The sequence below is a fragment of the Ambystoma mexicanum genome, chromosome 11, assembly GCF_040938575.1.
Source record: "Ambystoma mexicanum isolate Mex_15411 chromosome 11, UKY_AmexF1_1, whole genome shotgun sequence".
NCBI lineage: Eukaryota > Metazoa > Chordata > Amphibia > Caudata > Ambystomatidae > Ambystoma > Ambystoma mexicanum.
The window spans coordinates 913,241,230-913,260,798 of NC_090934.1; the positions used below are offsets into that span (position 1 = coordinate 913,241,230).

At 43.8% G+C, this 19,569-nt stretch overlaps 1 protein-coding gene across 1 annotated transcript in view; it reads right to left on the reverse strand.

Moving 5' to 3' along the window:
* Positions 1-19,569, reverse strand: part of LOC138503906 (mucin-5B-like) — a 447,355-nt gene that overhangs the window by 278,036 nt on the left and 149,750 nt on the right. Inside the window, exon 12 of the mRNA XM_069623991.1 lies at positions 17,677-17,814. Coding sequence (XP_069480092.1) covers positions 17,677-17,814 — 138 coding nt within the window. The remainder of the gene's footprint in view (positions 1-17,676; positions 17,815-19,569) is intronic.

Here is a 19,569-nt window from a genome sequence, read left to right on the forward strand (position 1 = left end):
ACCTGCCAGCAGGCCCCCACTCATGCCCCCCTGGACCCCCACCCACCTGGCAGTAAGGGGCACCTGCCAGCAGGCCCCGACTCAGGTCCCCCTACACCCCCACCCACCTGGCAGTGAGGGGCACCTGCCAGCAGGCCCCGACTCATGTCCCCCTGCACCCACACCCACCCGGCAGTGACAGGCACCTGCCAGAAGGCCCCGACTCATGTCCCCCCAACATGTCATCATGATCCACAATTATGGCCCTCATGGCCACCAAAATCCCAACACACGCCACCCCTGCCCAAAGAACCAACCAAGTATTACATCCACCCCACATTGAAATGCCCATTACATGAAACAACCCAAATGGCATGTATGTACATCAACACATGTCCGTCACACACACACAATGGGTGCCAGTGAATGTGAAAACCCACATTGTGACATGCATGAAACCAATGAGAGAATGCCACACATTGAAGTATGAAACAAAAATGTATTCAACACAAAATGAAGTGAATGAAATGAAAACACACAATAATGTAAATAATAAATAAAAAGCAGCATGTTACAAAATGAAAAAAAATATGAAATCAAAATCCAAAGAAATCCAAATGAAAATGTGTCCAAAGTCACCGTCCAACAAAGCAAATCCAAAGGGAAAGAAATAAGTAAAATCCATTGCTCCATGGTGAAAAATAAAATAAAAATGACGATAAATCCACTGTTCAACTATATACAAAAAACAAATACAGGGTCCATGAGCCCAACCATTGAAATGAAACCTACAAAAAATACTACCTAATGAAGAACTATCTATAAAAGGGTGGGGCATAGTCCAAGTGCCGAAATGAAAGAAAAACAAAAATAAAACCTAACAGTAACTAACTATATACAATGGCGGCGGGCAATTCCTACGGCTCACTTGCCGATTTCCCGGGCCAGGGCATCATCGAACTCCTGTTCTATGTTCTGGAGGCGGGTCTGTTCCATGGCCCCGAGGTTTCGCAGGGATGACGCCATGTCCAACTCCAACTCCCTGCGAATTGCCTCGAGGCATTCGGCCCACCTCAGCGCCCTGAGCATGAAGTTCTCCGCCCTGACCATAGTGAGCCGTGCCTCTTCCGCCCGCCGCCGCTCCGCATCTGTGTGCTGGCCCAACCGCTGCCACACGGAAGACACTCCCAATCCAGGGTCCTCCTTGACAGTGCATGCATGCCAGAGTTATTGTCATGTGGGACATGTGTCATTTATGTACTGGATCTCTGCCTCGTCAGGCCTATGTGTGTATGCTATGGTGCTCATGCCTGTTTCCATTTGTTATCTTTTCTGTTTTTGCAGATGCTGAGCCACTTGATGCTGTTGAGGAGGAGGAGATGGTGCAGACCCAGGAGGAATCACAGCCACACCGGGCACCAGTGGAGGACGTGGGGTGGTGGTGGGTGAAAACCCATTTCTCCTACAGACCATGCTGTCCACGGGTGTCTCTGGGTACACCTCCGGAGACCTCTATGAATCAGGTGCTGAATCAGACATTGAGACATATGTGCCGTCGCAGGAGAGTGTTTCTGGCAGGGATGCTGTTCTGTCCAACCCACCTGCACCGGGGGTAGAACCCTCTATGGGGATTTCAGTGTTGGAAAGTCCGCCTGTGGCCGTTACGGATACAGGGTCACACTCCACAATATTTGCTCCTGTTCCTGGGCCAGCAGATCAAAGGAGGAATGCAGTCCTGCAGCCTCAGGCAGTGCCAGCACAGCAAGGTGCACATCGCCTTGCCCCAAACAGGTGTGGTGCCCGCCAACGAAATGATGGTTCAGGCAATGGATAGGGTGGCCACTTCCATTCTCCCCCCTGAAAGGCAGATGGAGCTCCAGCAACAGGCAACAGACTCCATTTGCCACTCACACAGGGAGGACATGTTGGCGTCCATCAGGGACCGACGGGCTGGACTGGAGACACTGCGCACAGCCATATCTGTAGAGTCACAGGCACACAGGGAAGCCCTCAGGTTAGAACACAGGTCCCTCAGAGATACTCTGGGTGAACTTGAGGTGTCCCGGAGTACAAGGGCAGAACAGCAGCTGGAGCAGCTGACACGCACACTCTCAGCTAAGCTCTAAGCAACCCATCAGGAGATCCGGGCATCACACGAGGCCATGCAGGCAGAAATGCGTGCTACCCATGAGGTGCTGCATGGGGATCTCCGTACCATCATCCTGCAGAACCAAACCTTTCACACCTGCATGCTTGCTGCCATAGAGGAGCATGCCAGGGCTTTGCGTGGGCTGCCTCCCATTTCACGGCCACCTTCTGATGTACCACCAGAGGGTGGTGACAGTGATGGCAGTTCTCCCACTGTAGCGTAGCCGTGCAGGCCATGAGCCCATGGAGGTATTTTTGTTTTTTCTCAACATCCACCCATGTGGGTGTTGGGGTGCACCTTGTACCTCGTCCCTTCGGGGTGCCCCCCCCCAGTCCACACATGGCCATTTTTGATAATTTCTTTTTTTAAACAGTGTGGTGCTTTGTGTGGCTCCCGTATGCATCCACTGTGTATTCCAGCTGGGCACATGCAGGCTTGTCCTGTCTTTGGGTTAGATGCTTGGGTTCCTGACACACACACCCCTCCTGCTTCCCCTTTCCGTGGGCTTGCAAAGGGTGTGACCAAGTGACAGTAATTTACACAGTGACATTGGGCTCCCATAAGTTGTGTAGACAGTCTGTGGTCAAAACTGTGTATACATCCCTAGTGGGTATTGTTGTGGAAATCTCCACTGCATGGTTGATTTATGTATGGTTCTACATCCCTGACTTTTTCCTTATATACATGTACCTTCTTCATGACTTAACAAGGCCATCTACTTTGCAGATGCAGTTCATGTTGTATGCAGTTCACTGATACATTTGCCTTCCAGCAATAATCTGCAGTTGGAAGTGGTTGATGTGCTGCCTTAGTCAGGTTGTTACACTTGCACTACTTCTATTTTTTATTGTAATATATTGCCACTGTTTGACCATGTACTGATGTTTTCTCTTGCTGGTAAGTATTTGTTCATGTGTGTTGTTTTTAATTTCATTATTGAGAGCAAATTATCTGTGGCCTGTTTCCATTTAGGACAGTGCACTTTGTGACACTTGTGTCATATGTTGTGCATTCATTTGGTTGCTTTCACATTGCATGCCATGCCATTGTGTGTTGGGGAGGTGTTGGGTGACATGGCACTATTTTGATGTGGTATTCAACAAGGGGGTAGTCCTTCATGCTGCATGAATTTGTGCCTTTTTGTGACACATCATTGGGTGGCTTTGAGTAGCAAGGGATGCACACATTGTAGCACTTCCAGGTGAACAATCTCAGGCTGGTATGGTTGTGACAGTTGACTGTCCCTTTTGTCATCATAATTGATTGCGAGCTGGTATGTGCCAGGCCTGTGTGCAATCCACACGGGTGGTATTTTAGGTGAAGTAATTTGCCACAAGCTGGGTCCGGGCTGCCTCACCATGTGCCCTTTCATCTCCCATGAGCAGCGGCCGTGCATGTGGTTGGGGATGTGGGGGCACCACCATGTCCACTGGCACGCCCCGCTGGGTTGCAACATTGTGCAGGACACATGCTGCCACTATGATCCTGCACACTACTGTGGGTGCATATAGCAGCTGCCCACCAGAGCGATCAAGGGAGCGAAAGCGTGACTTGACCACTCCGAATGTGTGCTCCACTATGCCCCAGGTTGCAATATGGGCTGTGTTGTATCTTACCTCGGGTGGTGTGGTGGGGTTCCGAATTGGTGTCATCATGTAGGTGCTCAGAGGGTAGGCACTGTCCCCTGGGGAGGTGATAATGGTTGTCATTAGTGGGGTTTTCCCATTTCTCAGCTTGTGACATGCATGCATGTGCAGAGGCATTTATACTCACCAATTAGCCATGTGTCGCCATGCCAGCCAGCTTCCAGGTCCCGGTTTAGGGGTGCCATTCTGAATATGAAACTATCATGGCTGGACCCTAGATAGTTGGCTTATACTGAGGTGATGATTCCCTTGGCATCACATACGACCTGCACGTTGATGGAATGCCAGTGCTTGCAGTTCCGATAGATATGCTCAGTGACCCTGGGTGGACATAGAGCCACATGGGTGCAATCATTGGCACCTAGGACTTTGGGGAAGTGTGCCACCCTGTAAAATTGCTGGACAACAGCCTGCCTTTCTGCAGGTGTTCTGGGCATGTATATGTGCCTGCAGACTGAGGGGCGTGCAGTCATTATGGCTAACACCTGGTGTAGGCAGCGTGACTGCATGGCCTGTGACCCCCCACTATGGCACTTGTCCGCTGAAATAAACCAGTAACCAAGAAGTGCAGTAAATTGAGCACCTTTTCCAAGGGGCTCAGTGCTTGCGAGCACAGGGTGGGTTATGTGAGGTCATCCTCCCACTCCCTCACCAGGTCTAGGATTATGTGTGGTAGAAACCTGTACCTCCCATACACCTGGTCATCAGGCATCCCAAAAAGGCTGGCCCTGGGTAAATAAATGCAGGGCCTGGCTATCCTCCTCCTCCTGCGGCGTCCCATGACCACTGTTGAGAGGAACGGTATATTCATCGTAGCGTCTAAGCTTGTTCGTTGTTTATGCGCACTTTTATGCTGCGCGGGGCCGCTTACACCTGCTTCCTGCTGGCGTACGTGTTTCCGGATTAGCGCGTCTTTTTTGGCGCATGCCTTTCCCCTGTTCGATTCTATGAATACGTATTGTGAGCGTGCGCGTGGGCGTTGAGAGCATTTACCTCCTGTACTTCCCCTGTAATGCCCACATTTTCACACGTTGTTTTCCATTCTGCGTGTTACGCCCCGTGTTACACCCACTTTTCTTGTGTGTGCTACGCTATGTGCGCTTTCCCTGTGTGCGTAGCACATGCCATTTAGTGACGTGTGCGCCTGCGTGCGCCACCTACGGATTTGGTGCACATCCCGGCTTTTACTAGCGCAGCGCATTCCATGAATCGATCAGCGGCTGCGTGCGTGGCGTCGATTTTCACACTTGCGCTCCCCTTTTCGGCGCACATTTATTCCATGAATTACCCCGTTCATGTTAACACCTTGCTGCAAGAGGAAGGCTTAATTGATGTTGGAGGTTCTCGCATACTGACAATAATGAACTGATTAGACATTCGTCTCTGTCCCAGCCAAGGAAAATGGCAGGCTGCATACTGATCCCTTCAAAGGAGGGGAAGGGAACTTCCCTCTGGACCCCACCCTGATAAAAGGAATTTGACAGCTGTTGCCAGTTGAATGAAAGTAAAAAAAACTGAGAAGAACTTTTAGTGTTTAAATGCGTATTTGTAATTAAGCTTTAAAGACTTTTAACTTTGCCACAAAAAGGAGGATAAATCTAAAAGTTGGTAGTTGTAAATCTAATTTTATGCTCTTTCTTTGGAGACGTGAGTGAACCATGTACTGCATAAGGAACCAAAGATACACCAAAATACTGATTGCACCAAAACTATTAATGCTGTAAGTCTAATATTGTATACCGATGCTCTAGTGATGTTTGCCCAGATATGTACTGAATTAGGAATTGTTAGACCAAACCGTTATGATTAAAATTGACAAAATTCCACATAATGACAAAGACACCTCTCACTGAGATGGGAATTGAATGTAAAGATAACCCATAAAATATGTAATGCATGTGTCTGATTTTAATAGGGGGCATAATTATAAAAATGTGTATTTGTGGAAAAGTTAAGTTTTGGTCAAAATCACTGTGGGAGTTCCTAAATCACCTCATAAAATATGACAGCTCTTTCTGGCTTCCAACCAGAACAAGGAAAGTGCCTATGACCTATAACAGCCAAGTGGGAGTGGACGGTAATTCTGCCCCTACCATAAACTTTGTGATGTCACTTGGCATGATAGATATAGGAACTTCACCACACACAGACACACACTGATTCCTGACTCCGTCCTGATATCCGTGTGACGCTGTCTTCCAGAATTCTTCATCTTGTCCTGTCCAGAACTTTTCATCTTGTCCAGATCAAGGCTACTTTGTAAAACCAAGGCCCAGCAATTGCTGAACTCTTCTTCAGCTAGGCCCAAATCCTGAACCATCCTAAACTTCAGGAAATAATAATTCTGATCCAGTCTGGCTTGCTACCATTCAAACTTGCCCACTGAACTCGCAATCCCGCTAATCTACTGTGTCCAGTGACCAGAATGGCCAATCCAATCCAATCTGAGGTGCAGTCCAATTGATCAGAACTGCACAGCTGACCATTCGGCCAGAAGTGCCCTGCTGCCGGTAGAACCGATCCAGATGACCAGAACCCTGATGGTCCAATCTTAATTTACAGTCGACGGTAAGTATCGACAGGAATCATAGTAACCCATAGTATATTTGCATTGTCCTATCCCAATCTCTCAACCTATCCTCTCCTTAACTTAAGAACCTTTAACCTTGTCAGACCCATTCTTGCAATCTTGTTTGTAATCCATAGTGTTAGTGCTGATTTTCTCTCATTTGTTTTACAAGACCATAACCCATTAGTGATTTGGATTAAATAAAGTAATTCCCATAAAGAAAACGTAGTATCCGTGACGTGAAGAGTTACAAGCGGCCGTGCGTAACTGTGGAGATTCTTGGGTGGCATTCTCTTTTTCTTAGTCAGTAATATAGTTTAAATAAAACCAATTTGTCATTTTAAAACCAAATTTCTGCTTTTCTCTGTTCTATTTTTTCAAAAACGCCTCTCATTAAAACGTACATAACTTCTTCAATTTTATAGATAGAAACGTAATTAAATCTAAGGCATGTAGCTACACCCACAACCAAAAACCGCATTGCGAAACAGTACATTTGACGCGTTTTTATTAAGAATCGCATAGTGAAATTTAGGCGCGAATTCACATTTTTGCAAAGGTTTTACATGTGTCTTTTCCCATTCAAAGTGTTTCTTAAACTTCCATGCTGATTTAAAATGTGTTCTGTTGCTCCTCTTGTAGCTTATGTTTGTTAGAACCTGTTCAGTGTTTCTCCCATAGGAATTTCTATCAATTTAAGCATTTTTGCACAGTTTTCATTGTATCACACAAAGCCATTTCCAAATGTCATTTTTAAAAAGTGTCAAAGTTCCAAAAACATGTTCTCTCTTGTTTAGGGCGGGAAGATTATATTCAAACCCTGTATTCTGTTGGTCATTCCTGAATACCTGCTGCTCACTTACATTTGTGTATAATTGCTCATGTGTGAATTAAGAACTTTGAAAGGGGAAATATTAACCTAAGCGCTATCTTTTCACACACCAAAACTGTCTTTTTCCTGTGTTTTATCTTCTGTACTACTCAAAAGTGAATTAAATTGCCTTACTTATTTGCTGCTGATTTGTATTGCCACCATATTGGTGATTGCTGCCCCATATATATTAAAACTTATATTTGATTTGAATTTTAAATAAATAGATACATATTTACCTTTACCAACCAGTCTGATTCCTGGTCCAGTGTGACCTGGGGGGTATTTTGAGATGGGTGTAATATGAGTGCTATATCACTCAGAATATTGAACCTATAGACATAATCATTATTTCATATGTGCATTACATGCCAGGCGAGACCCGGGTGTGTGCCTGATTGAAATCCTTAACTACATCTTTCAATATCGATGGCAACAATATCAGAGTATCTAAGGGTAAAAACTTTAGGTTTTTATCTCGACTCTGCTTTAAATTTGAAAAGACAAGTCAATGCCACAGCCTCCACTACAGCATCCACTTGTAAGTTAATTGATTTGTGCAAACCTTTCCTCTCTACATCAAGCTGCACTACCCTGGCCAGGGCATTAATCGTTTCAAAAATGTACTATTGTAATGCCTTATAACTAGGCTCAAGCAAACACAATGTCAACAAATTGCAAATCTTGAAAAATAATGCATTAAGAACTGTGCTAAACATTCCCAGAACACAACACGTCTCAGACATCATACAACCACTAAATGGCCATCTGTGAAGGATAGAATTAACTTCAAATCATTAACCATTACCTACAAATGCCTCGCCAATTCAGCCCCCAAATACTTAGCATACAAATCTTCCAACAAAACATCGGATCGACCTACCAGAACCCAACACTCTCACTGCCTTCTGGTTCCCAGATACAAGTTTACGAAAGCAGGGGGTGGCAGCTTTCCAACTCTAGCAGCCAAACTGTGGAACTCCCTGCCCGCTGCACTTAGATCAGGACCTTCATTCCATAGATTTAGAAAAAAAAAAAGATGCCTCTTTTCACATGATTCTCAATTTGGCGCCACCATACCTTTCTTGCATAAACTTGTATTGTATTGTAATCCTGTAATTGAGAATACCCGGTGTTCACCACACGAATGTACTGTAAATAATTGCTTGTATCTGTCTCATTGTAACACTATGTAACCTTGCTAATGCGCCCAGTTACCTACAGGTTTGGCGTGCTATAAAAATAAATAAACAAACATTGTTTAAAAATTAAAATAAATTACACAAATTACTTCCCCAAATTAACTTAACATGTGTGGGAGATGGATATTAGGGGTCTAACATGTTTGTGGGGTGTTAACTGTGCTAATAAGGCCTGAAGGATAGCTCTGGGGCAACACGTGTGTCTTGGAAGCAAGACAACGCATAGCAACGCAGGTTCGAATCTCGGGCTCACGCTTAGAAACTGGTCTCCAGTATTAAGATATTGATATTGATATTTTATTTCTATTGCGCTCGTACACTAGTGTTTCAGAGCGCGATAAGGCAAGGGAGGGGAACAGGGGAGAACAAAACAGCAATCTTACTAGGCCCAGTGACATTGAGAACGCGCAAGTGCATGGGAGAGGGTGAGGGGAAAAGTGCATGGAAGGGGGAGAAGTGGAAAGTGCAAAGCAGAGGAGAAACAGATAAATTATAGTAAATACATACATAATAAAGGCAACAAACAGTGGTAGTGCAGCCAGCAATTTGCAAGTGCTAGGTTTAAAGCAGCAGAGTAGGTCTGATAAGTGCAGGAAGAAAAAGGGGGGTGCTGTATGGGTACAGATACACACCCCAGTGCAAGGGGTGGCCTGGAGGCAGTGCGGGAGGGTTCAGGGTGAGCAGGTACCTGGGCCAGGAGGACAGAGGGTGGCCAGGTGCACAGTGCCAGAGAGAACAGATCAGCGGGGGGGGGCGAAGGCTGAAGAAAAGAGGAAGGTCTTGAGGTGATTCCGGAACCGGAGATGGTTCTCCTCAAGTTTTAGAGTGACAGGGAGGCTGTTCCAGAGGGAGGCCCCAGCCAAAGATAGAGATCTACCCCTAGCTTGTTTCTTTGAAAAACGACTGACCCTGAGGGAGTTAGAGGTAGTGGGGCAAAGAGCTCTTGAGGGGAGTTATTTGCGGAGGGATAGCTGAAGGTATTTTGGACACAGGCCCCAGAAAGCCTTGCAGACAATGCAGAGGGTTTTGAATGTAATCCTTGCATCCACTGGGAGCCAATGGAGAGATTTCAGAGCTGGAGAGATACGATCCCAGGGCTTGAGGCCAAGGACAAGTCTTGCAGTCCTTTTCTGGATTAGTTGCAGAGGGCGGAGAGTAGAGGCAGGTAGATTTAGAAAGAGGCTGTTACAATAGTCCAACCTAGAGAGAACCCGAGCTTGGGATACCATGAGCTTCTGTGGGAAAGAGAGGAAAGGCAGAGTACCTCTGAGGAGGTGCAGTAGGAAGTTTGACTTTTTAGAGACCTCAGCGATGTGGGCGGAGAAGAAAAGGGTGGAGTCAAAGATGACCCCGAGGTTCTTAGCCTCGCAGGTGGGGGTAGGAGGAGGGCCAAGGGAAGCCAGCCAGAGAGTGAGGGGAAAGGATGGTGAAGGTGTTCTGATGAGGAGGATCTCAGTGTTGCTGGCATTTGGACAAAGGTCATTGGCGGCACACTAATCTTGAATGGCAGTTAGGCAATCAGAGATGAGAGAGGGAGAGGAGGTGGCCGAGGGCAGCCTGAAAATGGGTTGAGTGTCATCAGCATAGCACTGGAAATTTGAGCAGAAAATGGCAATGCAGTGTTATACAAGATCAATTATAATAATTAAGCCTCACTCTTCATCATCACAGTCCCCAATGACACCAACTCACTCTTCCTTTCCAGAGTCTCCCACTAACTCCACTTCACTCTTCCTCATCACAGTCAGCCACTAACACCACCTCACTCTTCCACATCGCAGTACCCCAATACCTCATTTCGCTCTTCCTCATTGCAGGACCCCACTAACTCCACTTCACTCTTTCTTCTTCACAGTCCCCAACTACCTCCACCTCACTCTTCTTTGTACCAGTATGTATTTAGATTAGTATTTGAGTATGTATAACGTGTAAAATACTGAGGTGTGTACTGGACAGAATGAACTGCATTTGGTGAAGGTGTACCAACTGGTGAAGTACTGAATAGTACTGTCAGATACCTGCCTACTTTTGAGATAGTTCTCATAGTTGAGAAATAAGTAAAAGAAAGCATTTGTAGGTGTGAACAGAAAACTGTGAGAGAGTGAAGAGAGTGAAGAGAGAAAGGAAGGCTGTTCCAGACTTAAGGTCCTAGCATGGAAAAATACAGTTCTCCTCTAAAAGTGTAATGTCTGTTAGGGACTGTAAGCAGGATGGAATTGAAAGATTGAAGAGAATGTGAGGGCTGGTAGAGTTTTATGCGTTCAAGAAGATAAGGTTGAGCCAGTCTCTGCATTCATTTGAATGGTATACAGTGATTATAACGAAATTCAAATAACGAAAAACTTGAATAACGAAAAATAAATAACAAAAACATTTCGAATTTTGGGTTAAAAGTACACATGGGGTGGGATAAGGGATAGAAAAGGGTGGGAGGATTGGGGAGGGATAATAAAGCTGGAGAAACAGAAGGTTTGGGGGCCCAAAATAAAAAAGGAAAAGAAATTGACATGTTTTCGTCATTTTTAATTCACTAAAAAAGTTTAAGTTATGAATGTATTTGTTATAAACACATGGCACCATTTGAACACCAGGGATAGGATTTTGAACATATTCCGAGAATGATCAGGATGCCAATGGAGACTATACCTAGCAGGGGAAACAGATGAATCTCTTTGAAGCTTGCAAACTAAGCAGACTGCCATGGTACTGAGCTACCTGCAACAGATTAACCAGGTATTTCGGGAGGCCGGGCTAGAGAGCATTGGCATAGTCAAGCCTAGAATTAACCATTGCTCCAACCACTCGTGCATGATCATTATGTAGGCGGTAGGAGAGAACATGCTGCAAGAGAAAGATTTTTAAGAAGATGTTTGGGGCTAAGGAACATTGCTTCCTTCTTCTTAACATTGAGATGAAGATTTTTCCTGAACAGTCAGTGGTTGATTTGATTGATACAGTTTTAAGCGGATGGAAAGAATATTCTGGTCTGATGACCTTAATATATAATAGAATGTCGTCTGCGTATAAGTGAAAACTAGTGTGAAATTGGCGATGATGGGCATGAGTGGGAGGATGTAGTTGTTAAAAAGGAGGGGACACAGAGAAGAACCCGGGGTACACCACAAGTAACTGATCTTGAAGATGAGCAAGGGGATCCAAGTTTAGTAGTTTGTGTAAGTCTAGCGAAAAAGCTACAGAACCATTGTAAGGCTGCTCCCTGAATCCCTAATGTGTGAGTGAGTCCTGATAAAAGAATGGCTTAATCCACCATATTGAAGGTGGCGGAGAAATATAACAGAACTAGGAGAGTCAAATGGCTTTCATCTGAGTGATGTAGGAAATCACCCCATACAGTGACCAGCACAGTTTCAGTGCCATGGTTGAGACGAAAGTCCGATTGAAGATGATGAAGTAAATTATCGTCTTTAACAAAAGACATTCATTGTTTGATAGCTTTCTTTTCCATGACTTTCACCATCCAAGCAAGCCTGCTATAGGGTGATAGTTGTTGAGGACTGTAGGATGAAGGTGACATTTTCTTTTTAAATGGGGTTGATAAGGGCACCTTCAAGGCCATGGAGAAAAACCCCTTCCTGAATGAAAGGTTGATAAGATTAGTGACCCAGTTAACGAGAACCATGGCCTTGGCCTCAGCCACTAGCACTGAGAGTGGATCATTTTGAGAACATGCGGATTTGAGTAAGGAGAGTAGTGGGAGAATATCATAATTTGTGACTTCATTGAATCTAAAAAGGCAAGAGGGCAGGGGACATCCAGCAGATACAGTACTAATTCTGTTTAGGGCGGCCTCATTTAGTAAGTCGATTTTGTTAAGAATAAAATTGGTCAATTCATTAGCCAACTCGAGGGTCGGTTGCATTTTTTGGCTGATGATGGGGGTGGGAGGAGTAAATAGGACAATGGAAAAACGTTTAGCAGGTCTACTAATAGCCAAATTAATAAAGGTATGACGGACGTCTCCCCACTACCACCGCCTCACTCTTCCTCATCACAGTCCCCCACTAACTCCATCTCACTCTTTTTCGTCACGGTATCCCACTAATTCCACCTCACTCTTCCTTATCACAGTGTCCAACTACCCCCTCTCATGCTTCCTTGTCACAGTACTCCACTACCTCACTATCCCACTAATTCCACCTCACTCTTCCTCTTCACAGTTCTCAACTACCCCATCTCACTCTTCCTCATCAGTCCCCAACTGCACAACTTCAGTCTTTCTCATTACAGTCCCCTATTAACTCCACCTCGCTCTTCTTCTGCACAGCCTTCCACTACCACCATGTCACTCTTCCTTTTCACAGTCCCCCACTACTACCAACTCACTCTTCCTCATCACAGTCCCCCACTGCCACCACATCACTCTTTCTCATCGCAATATACCACCACCACCAATTAACTGTTCCTTCTGACAACACCCCATTACCACGTATTCACTCTTCTTTATCACAGTCCCGCACTACCCGATCTACCGCATTTCACTCTTCCTTGTCACAATCCCAAACTACACAACTTCAGTCTTCCTCATCACAGTAAACCATTGCTTATCCCTTCTTATATATTGGACACAAAAAAAAGATTAAATACATGATAAACCCGATGTTGTGTAGCTCAAGAACAAATATTGATAGCAAGTTATATGACATCAGATATGTTATCAGAAAAAGGTGGTGGGTTGTATAGTATAACAGAACCCTTGAAATTCATCAAAAAAACATTAGTTAATCACCGTTAAATGACATCACTTATGGCATGATGAGTGACATCACTGGTACAGCAGATCACATGTGCAAGAAAGAGAGATGCAACATTTAAAACGGTGTTTCAGCATAAAAGGGTGGATTCCGGTGCAAAGCTTGGTTGAAGTTTGCATTTCAAAATACTGTCCATTTACAACCATGGTATTGTTACACTTTAAAGTTATTCTGTTCTAATTCTGTATTTGCATTGATCAGATACTCTAGCACCTTTATCAGTCAGTTCTAAAAATAGTCCATTATGCAAAGAAAACATTTGAGTACTCCAATGATGACTTTCACCTGTCCACGGAAGAATACAACATACATAATAAGAGGCAGTTTCCAAAGTCATATATCTACATATGGCAGACAACTTACTGTCATTATAAGATATCAAAAGGTAGGCCTTGATTGACCATGTGAATAGTAAAGGCTAGGACAGGTGGCCTTCAAGGGACAACAATGTTAAAAAAAACATGTTCATGTTGTGAGGACACACAGTAATCAGGACCAGAATAGCTAATGTACTGGATGGAAAAAAGTAGCAATCAATTTAGTGTTTGGGTTTGCATCTGGTATTCCAATACTCGTTAAAGTGGCATAGTTTCGAACACCTGCTTAATTTCATGGGATTTTTGGCATTAAATTGGTACCTTAACATCAATCCAACCAAAGTATTTTCACTGATTTTCAAGGGTTTTGTCATACTGAACTTATTCAAATTATGTGTCCCTTAACAAAGTTTTTTCACTGAATATATATATAAATATATAGATTATAAGGGAGGCATGGTATCACAAGTATGACACCGACATAAAAGGTACAATTTGTAAAACGTTATTGAAGTTTCAGTGGGTATGGAGAAACTCCAACGTTGCACTATAGTTAAAATGGGAATAGTCTCGAACATCACATAATTAATAAACCAGTCCTAGTGGAGTCAGTCAAATCAAAATGTCATATACTAACAAAAACCTAATGCCTGCCCTTTATCTTGTAAAAATAAAATGTGAAAAGGAGAATATGTATGCAAAGGAAAGTCAGTGTTCAAATATAAAGAATAAATGTGGCTGTGTCAGCTTTCCTTTCAATGTTGGACAGCACGGAGTAAGACGGTCCCTGTAGGCACAATGACAAACTCTGGCTCGGGCTCTTAACACAAAAGCAGTTCTAGACGTGGAGTGAGGTCTGGCTGGCCTTCCACATTAAAGTGTTATTTTCCAAATTCCAAAACAGAGTTCACCAAAACGTTCATGTCGGTCCCCCTCTGTCGGGCTCAGACCTCATAAAGCAAAGGTTCACATCGGTCTCTCTCAGTCGGGCTCAGACCTTTCACAGCAAAAGTCCACGTCGGTCTCCCCCAGTCGGGCTCACACCTTTCACATCAAAACAAAACACTTGAAGAGGTTCCCTTCCCCAAGCTAAATTCACCTCCTTTATGAGTTACCTTTTTCCTAACTTATTACACCTTCGCTCTCCCTCAGTCGGGCTCGGACCGTTTCCTGATGTCGAAGTCTTTCGAATGTGCTTGGCTTTTTTTCTACAGACCTCTGCAAAACCACTTCGAATTTCCATGCTTTCAAATCACACTCCTATGTTATTGCCCCAGTGCTTCCTGGTCTGGGTAGTTCACTGTTATCCATCAAAGTCAATGTTCACATTTTTCTCTCCCTTTTTCTCTGGGTCAAACTCAATTAACTCCCTTTTACAGTTCATTGACTTTATCGCTTCAAACTTTTCACCTTTCATGGCTATGTTGGAGTGGGCTACTTCCTTTCGCCAGACCACTCCTTTACTAAGTATCGCTGACCTTACAGCTATAGTTACTTCAAGGTTCATTTGCAGGTCTGCCTTTCTTTGCATCTCATCCACACGCATGCAGCTTTCAATTGTGCGATATAATGTTGCCATTTCAATCTTTCTTTAGCACACACTGGTCTCTCACAATGCTTGCCAACTCAGCGGCTGTGTCCGTTTTTTCTCGTCTTTACTGTCTTTCAGTTTATGAGGCAAGGTTAGTAGCAAAAGCTTGGCCTCACCTCCCCAACTCTGTCGTTCACCCGGGAGGGTCGCTGGCATCCTTGAAACACAATGCAGCCTCAATGACATTTGTGATGTCTACTTTGATGTCCTGGGTGTTAGTGTTAGCAGTTCACGGTGGCGGTGTGAGTTATGGTTGCTTAGCTTACCATAACTGGTGAATTTCTGAGGTTTTTCGATTTTACTTGTAACCATAACTTCCCTTTAACAAAGTGTTTTCATTGAATTTCATAGGTTTTTATTAGTGCAACTTAACCATAATGTCCCTTTAACAAAGCTGTTTCATTGATTTTTATGGGTTTTTACCAGTGCATGCTATTTTCCTACAACTTAATAATATCATACTTTGATCGGGTCTGTGCTTCGAGGTCTGTTTGGAACTGCATTTTCCGACTGATCTAGGAACTTTCAAGCTTAAAATGTACCCTTGCACAGCGCCCACACCTCTACCTACTAATTATCCATTAACAATCTAGTACAAAGCACATACTTGGAAGAATATTAGCAAAACTGCTATTTATCTTAAAAATGGCATCGGCTATTGCCATTCCTCCTCTCCAAGAGCCACCACCACCACCACCAGCTGGAGGACCTACAGAACAGAAAAAGTGCAGTACTTCCAAAGAAAATGAAGAGGACCAAGAAGATGAGGTAGAGGAAGTGGCTACCTCTAGAACCCAGAGTGAATCATGGATGTGGCAGTTCTTTACCACTGTTGGGAGTGTACCAAAGGCTAAAACAACCAAAGTGAAATGCACTGAGTGCAAGTCGCAGACTACCTGGACAGTACTCCTATGGGACCATCTCCATGCACCGTCACACCAAATCCAACCACCGCAATGCTCTCAGAAAGGTTGTTCCTTTCTTAGCAAGTAGTAGGCTGTCCTCCTCCACCTCATCTTCCTCAACCAATACTGTAACGACACAGCCTACTTCTATGGGACACAAAAGCCCACCAGCTACCTTGCAAGCAACAAAAGAGGCTGTTGATCCATGTCTTTTGAAGACAACAGTCCTCTGTATATACTGCAACACACCACTCTGCAGGGTGAAGCAATTTCGAAGTGCTTTTGATCATGCTGTAATCATGGAGCATGAGAAATGCTGCCCCCTACCATAGAAGTAACACATGCACAACATCTTCCCCTGTCCACCTGCCCCTCCATCTTAGTGCTTAGTGCCTCTTCCCTCCTTTCCCTCCCCACCTTATGTTCCAACCTCTCATGCAAAAAAAAGAAAATAATCAAAAAAACTACAAAAGAAAGGGTTTCTTTAGGAACCACCTTTCACAGTTAAAAAATAGAAATAAATAAATCTTAAAGACTCCATCTACTTTACATTTCTCAGTAAAGTACATAAGGCCACATTATAACTAAAGTAGCATGCGTTTAATGGCGCCGGTAATGGTACCGGTGCCGTTAAACGCATTCCGCACTATCAAGAGGTTTCCCTCGCGGGACCCGATGTGGACGTCTGGTTTATCGCAGGTCCCGCGAGGGAACCAGGGAGCAAACAACAGGCCCTCTTGTAATGGGCCCGTTGTTAGCTCCCTCCCCATTCCCATTGAGCCCCCGTGGGCTCGAAAGGGCATGGGGAAGGTCCAGTTCTGGGTTCCGTGAATGGGGAAAAACCGGGCCTTCCATACTCGGAATGGGCCGGTAGTTCCCCATTCGGGGAACCCGGACCCGGACGCAGTTTTGGAGGCAGCCATGGCGCCAATAGCGTCATGGCTACCTCCAAAGTCGTAATGAGGCCCATAGACTCAATAAGATGTTCCAACATTTCAATTAGCATTTGGGTAATGCTAATGGGAATAAAAAGAAACTGAAACGTTTTGCAGAAGTATTGTTACATGATACTTTCTGTGTTCAAATCGTCTGTTCTACTATTGTGAGCCTATTGGCTGATACAATAAACAACTGAAACTATGTGTTTAAGTTATTACACATATACAAATGCTGACATGTGTCTCACTCTAAAGGCGCATTCTCAAGGCTTTACGTGTTAATTCATAGCCGATGTATGAACCTTCAGCTATTCAGCATTTGTTAGACAAGCGCGCTTCACACAAATGTTTAATTCTAACATCGTTTTTATTTTTCAATTTCCTTTAGATGACTTTAAAATAAAATTACATTTGTACATTGCAGCTACCAGGGGCATTGACTTTTGGTTATTCTGGTGCGGCTGGCGGCAAAAAAAGTCCAATTTCTACGTATAGGGACTTTCACGAAATTGGCCTTTCCTCGGGGGTGCTCGGGCCCCGCAGCACCCACGTACTTGGTGCCCCTAGCAGCTACAAATAAGCACTCTACGTGCGCAACCGGTCCGCACTGCATGACCATTAAAAGTGAAGAGGTGGATATATTGTCTAACCGCTATGCACAACTTAACATCATTACCAGTCTACCTATTTACTGCATTTCATCAACTACCGTGGCTTCAGACATGTGATCAACCAACCTGATACTTGTCCTTTGTAGCCAGAGTCCAAAGACAGGAAGAGCTGCATGGTCGGAGTTAGCTGGATGTCCATTTGTAACTGCAAGGTGGACTGAACACTGATGAAGTCCGTGGAAGACTTGAAAATTAGCAAATCAGCTTAATAAACAAAAATGGAAGAAATACTTCAGTAACAGAAACAAATGTTCAAGGACAATGTTCATTATGACTGAGAGACTGACATAATGACTAGTGCAATATCGGCTTGCTAATATTGATTGTAATATTAGGGTAGGCTTTAGAAAGAGCTTTTTAAGTGAATCTGGTTATTAAAGTACGACTTGTTGTAGAAAGTGCACGGCCATCATTACTCTCAGATCCAGCTAAACGTATGCGAGAGAAAGGAAACATTTCCATGATTGGCTCTTGGGCAACATCTGAGTAACGGATGTTACAGCCATTTTAATCTTGCATCAAAATAGGTATAATTTGTATATATGTTTAAATGTTAAAAACAGTTTAATGTTAGGGTGAGTGTTGTAAAAAATTAAACGATCAACAAATCCAACATGCATTACGTACGTAATGATTCCAACATACAACCCTTTTTTATAACAAACATATTTGTCATCTGTAATGATCTGTGGTCACTCTGATATTTTTAAAATGCTATTTGATTTAATGAAAAGCAAGCTAGAACCCTCACTGGTGTTATCTGTCAATGTCCCCTAGTCCATAGGGGTATTTGGAAAGAGTCCAATAGTTTTATACTAGACTGTCCATCTTGACTTATTCTAAGTTTAGATTATTGTAATGATAATAGTTTGCGCAGTAAGAGAAGTGTAGCATTCATATAGTGACTCATATGTATACTGGAACTAAGCATTATTAAGAAACATTGTACAAGTTTAAAAGTAGCCAGGTTGCAATGTTAATACTATTGAATAATTCCCTTTTAAAATTATTGCTTTTGCAAAATAAAGCAGCACCTGCTCCCTCAACACATCTGTTTTCCCTTCTGTTGACACGCCTTTTAGCAGCAGTGGGGGGTGCTCTAGCAAACACTCACCCAACAACAGAACGTTACCCAACAAAGACACATATGCAAATTGAGAAAGGGAGAGCGAGAAAGGGGGTCGGGGTAGGGGGAGCTAGTAATTCATTACATCTATTCATTTCAAATATATTACAGTTTGTTTTCTGAATCCATGTAGTCTTTATATGTCAGTTAATGAAATAAAGGATTGGATTGGGTGTCTTACACATGAGGCTTGGGTGTTGGGAGGTACATATGGGGTGAAAGTGGGTACAAATGGTGCCTTTAAATTCAATAAAGAAATTAGGGATGCTAAACGATTGGTGAGTAAAGAGATAAGGAGAATTCAACGATTCAAAGTGACCGACTGTTTGAAAGTCGCATCCATAAGGAATTTAAATATAAATACAGGACTTGACTTAAGTGGTGGAGGCAATCAGATAGAAATGTGTAATGGCAAAGGATGGTACAAGTGTTAAGTAAGGGATTAATTAAAGAAATGTGGAAAATGCTGGGTTCATTCAAGGCAAATAGGGCAAAGGTGGTTGTTAACCCTATAACTGAGGAACAGTGGAGAGAGTATATTTGACGATGTACAGTGCAGAAAAGTCACCAACACAGTGGATTTTACAAAAAAGTAGGATAAAAATGCTTAGAGAGAATGACAACCTTATCCTGACTATAGGGAAGATAAAGGATGTTGTGCCCCAGGACCAGAAGGGCTGGCAAATGTGGTCCTGCGTAATGATCCAGAAATGTGGCCCTCGGTACTGTACATACCATTTAGAAAGGTGTGTATTGAGGGAGAGATACGAATAGCGTGGTGGCAGTCAATATTGATTACAGTGTATAAAAAAAGGCCACACCTAGCTCCTGTT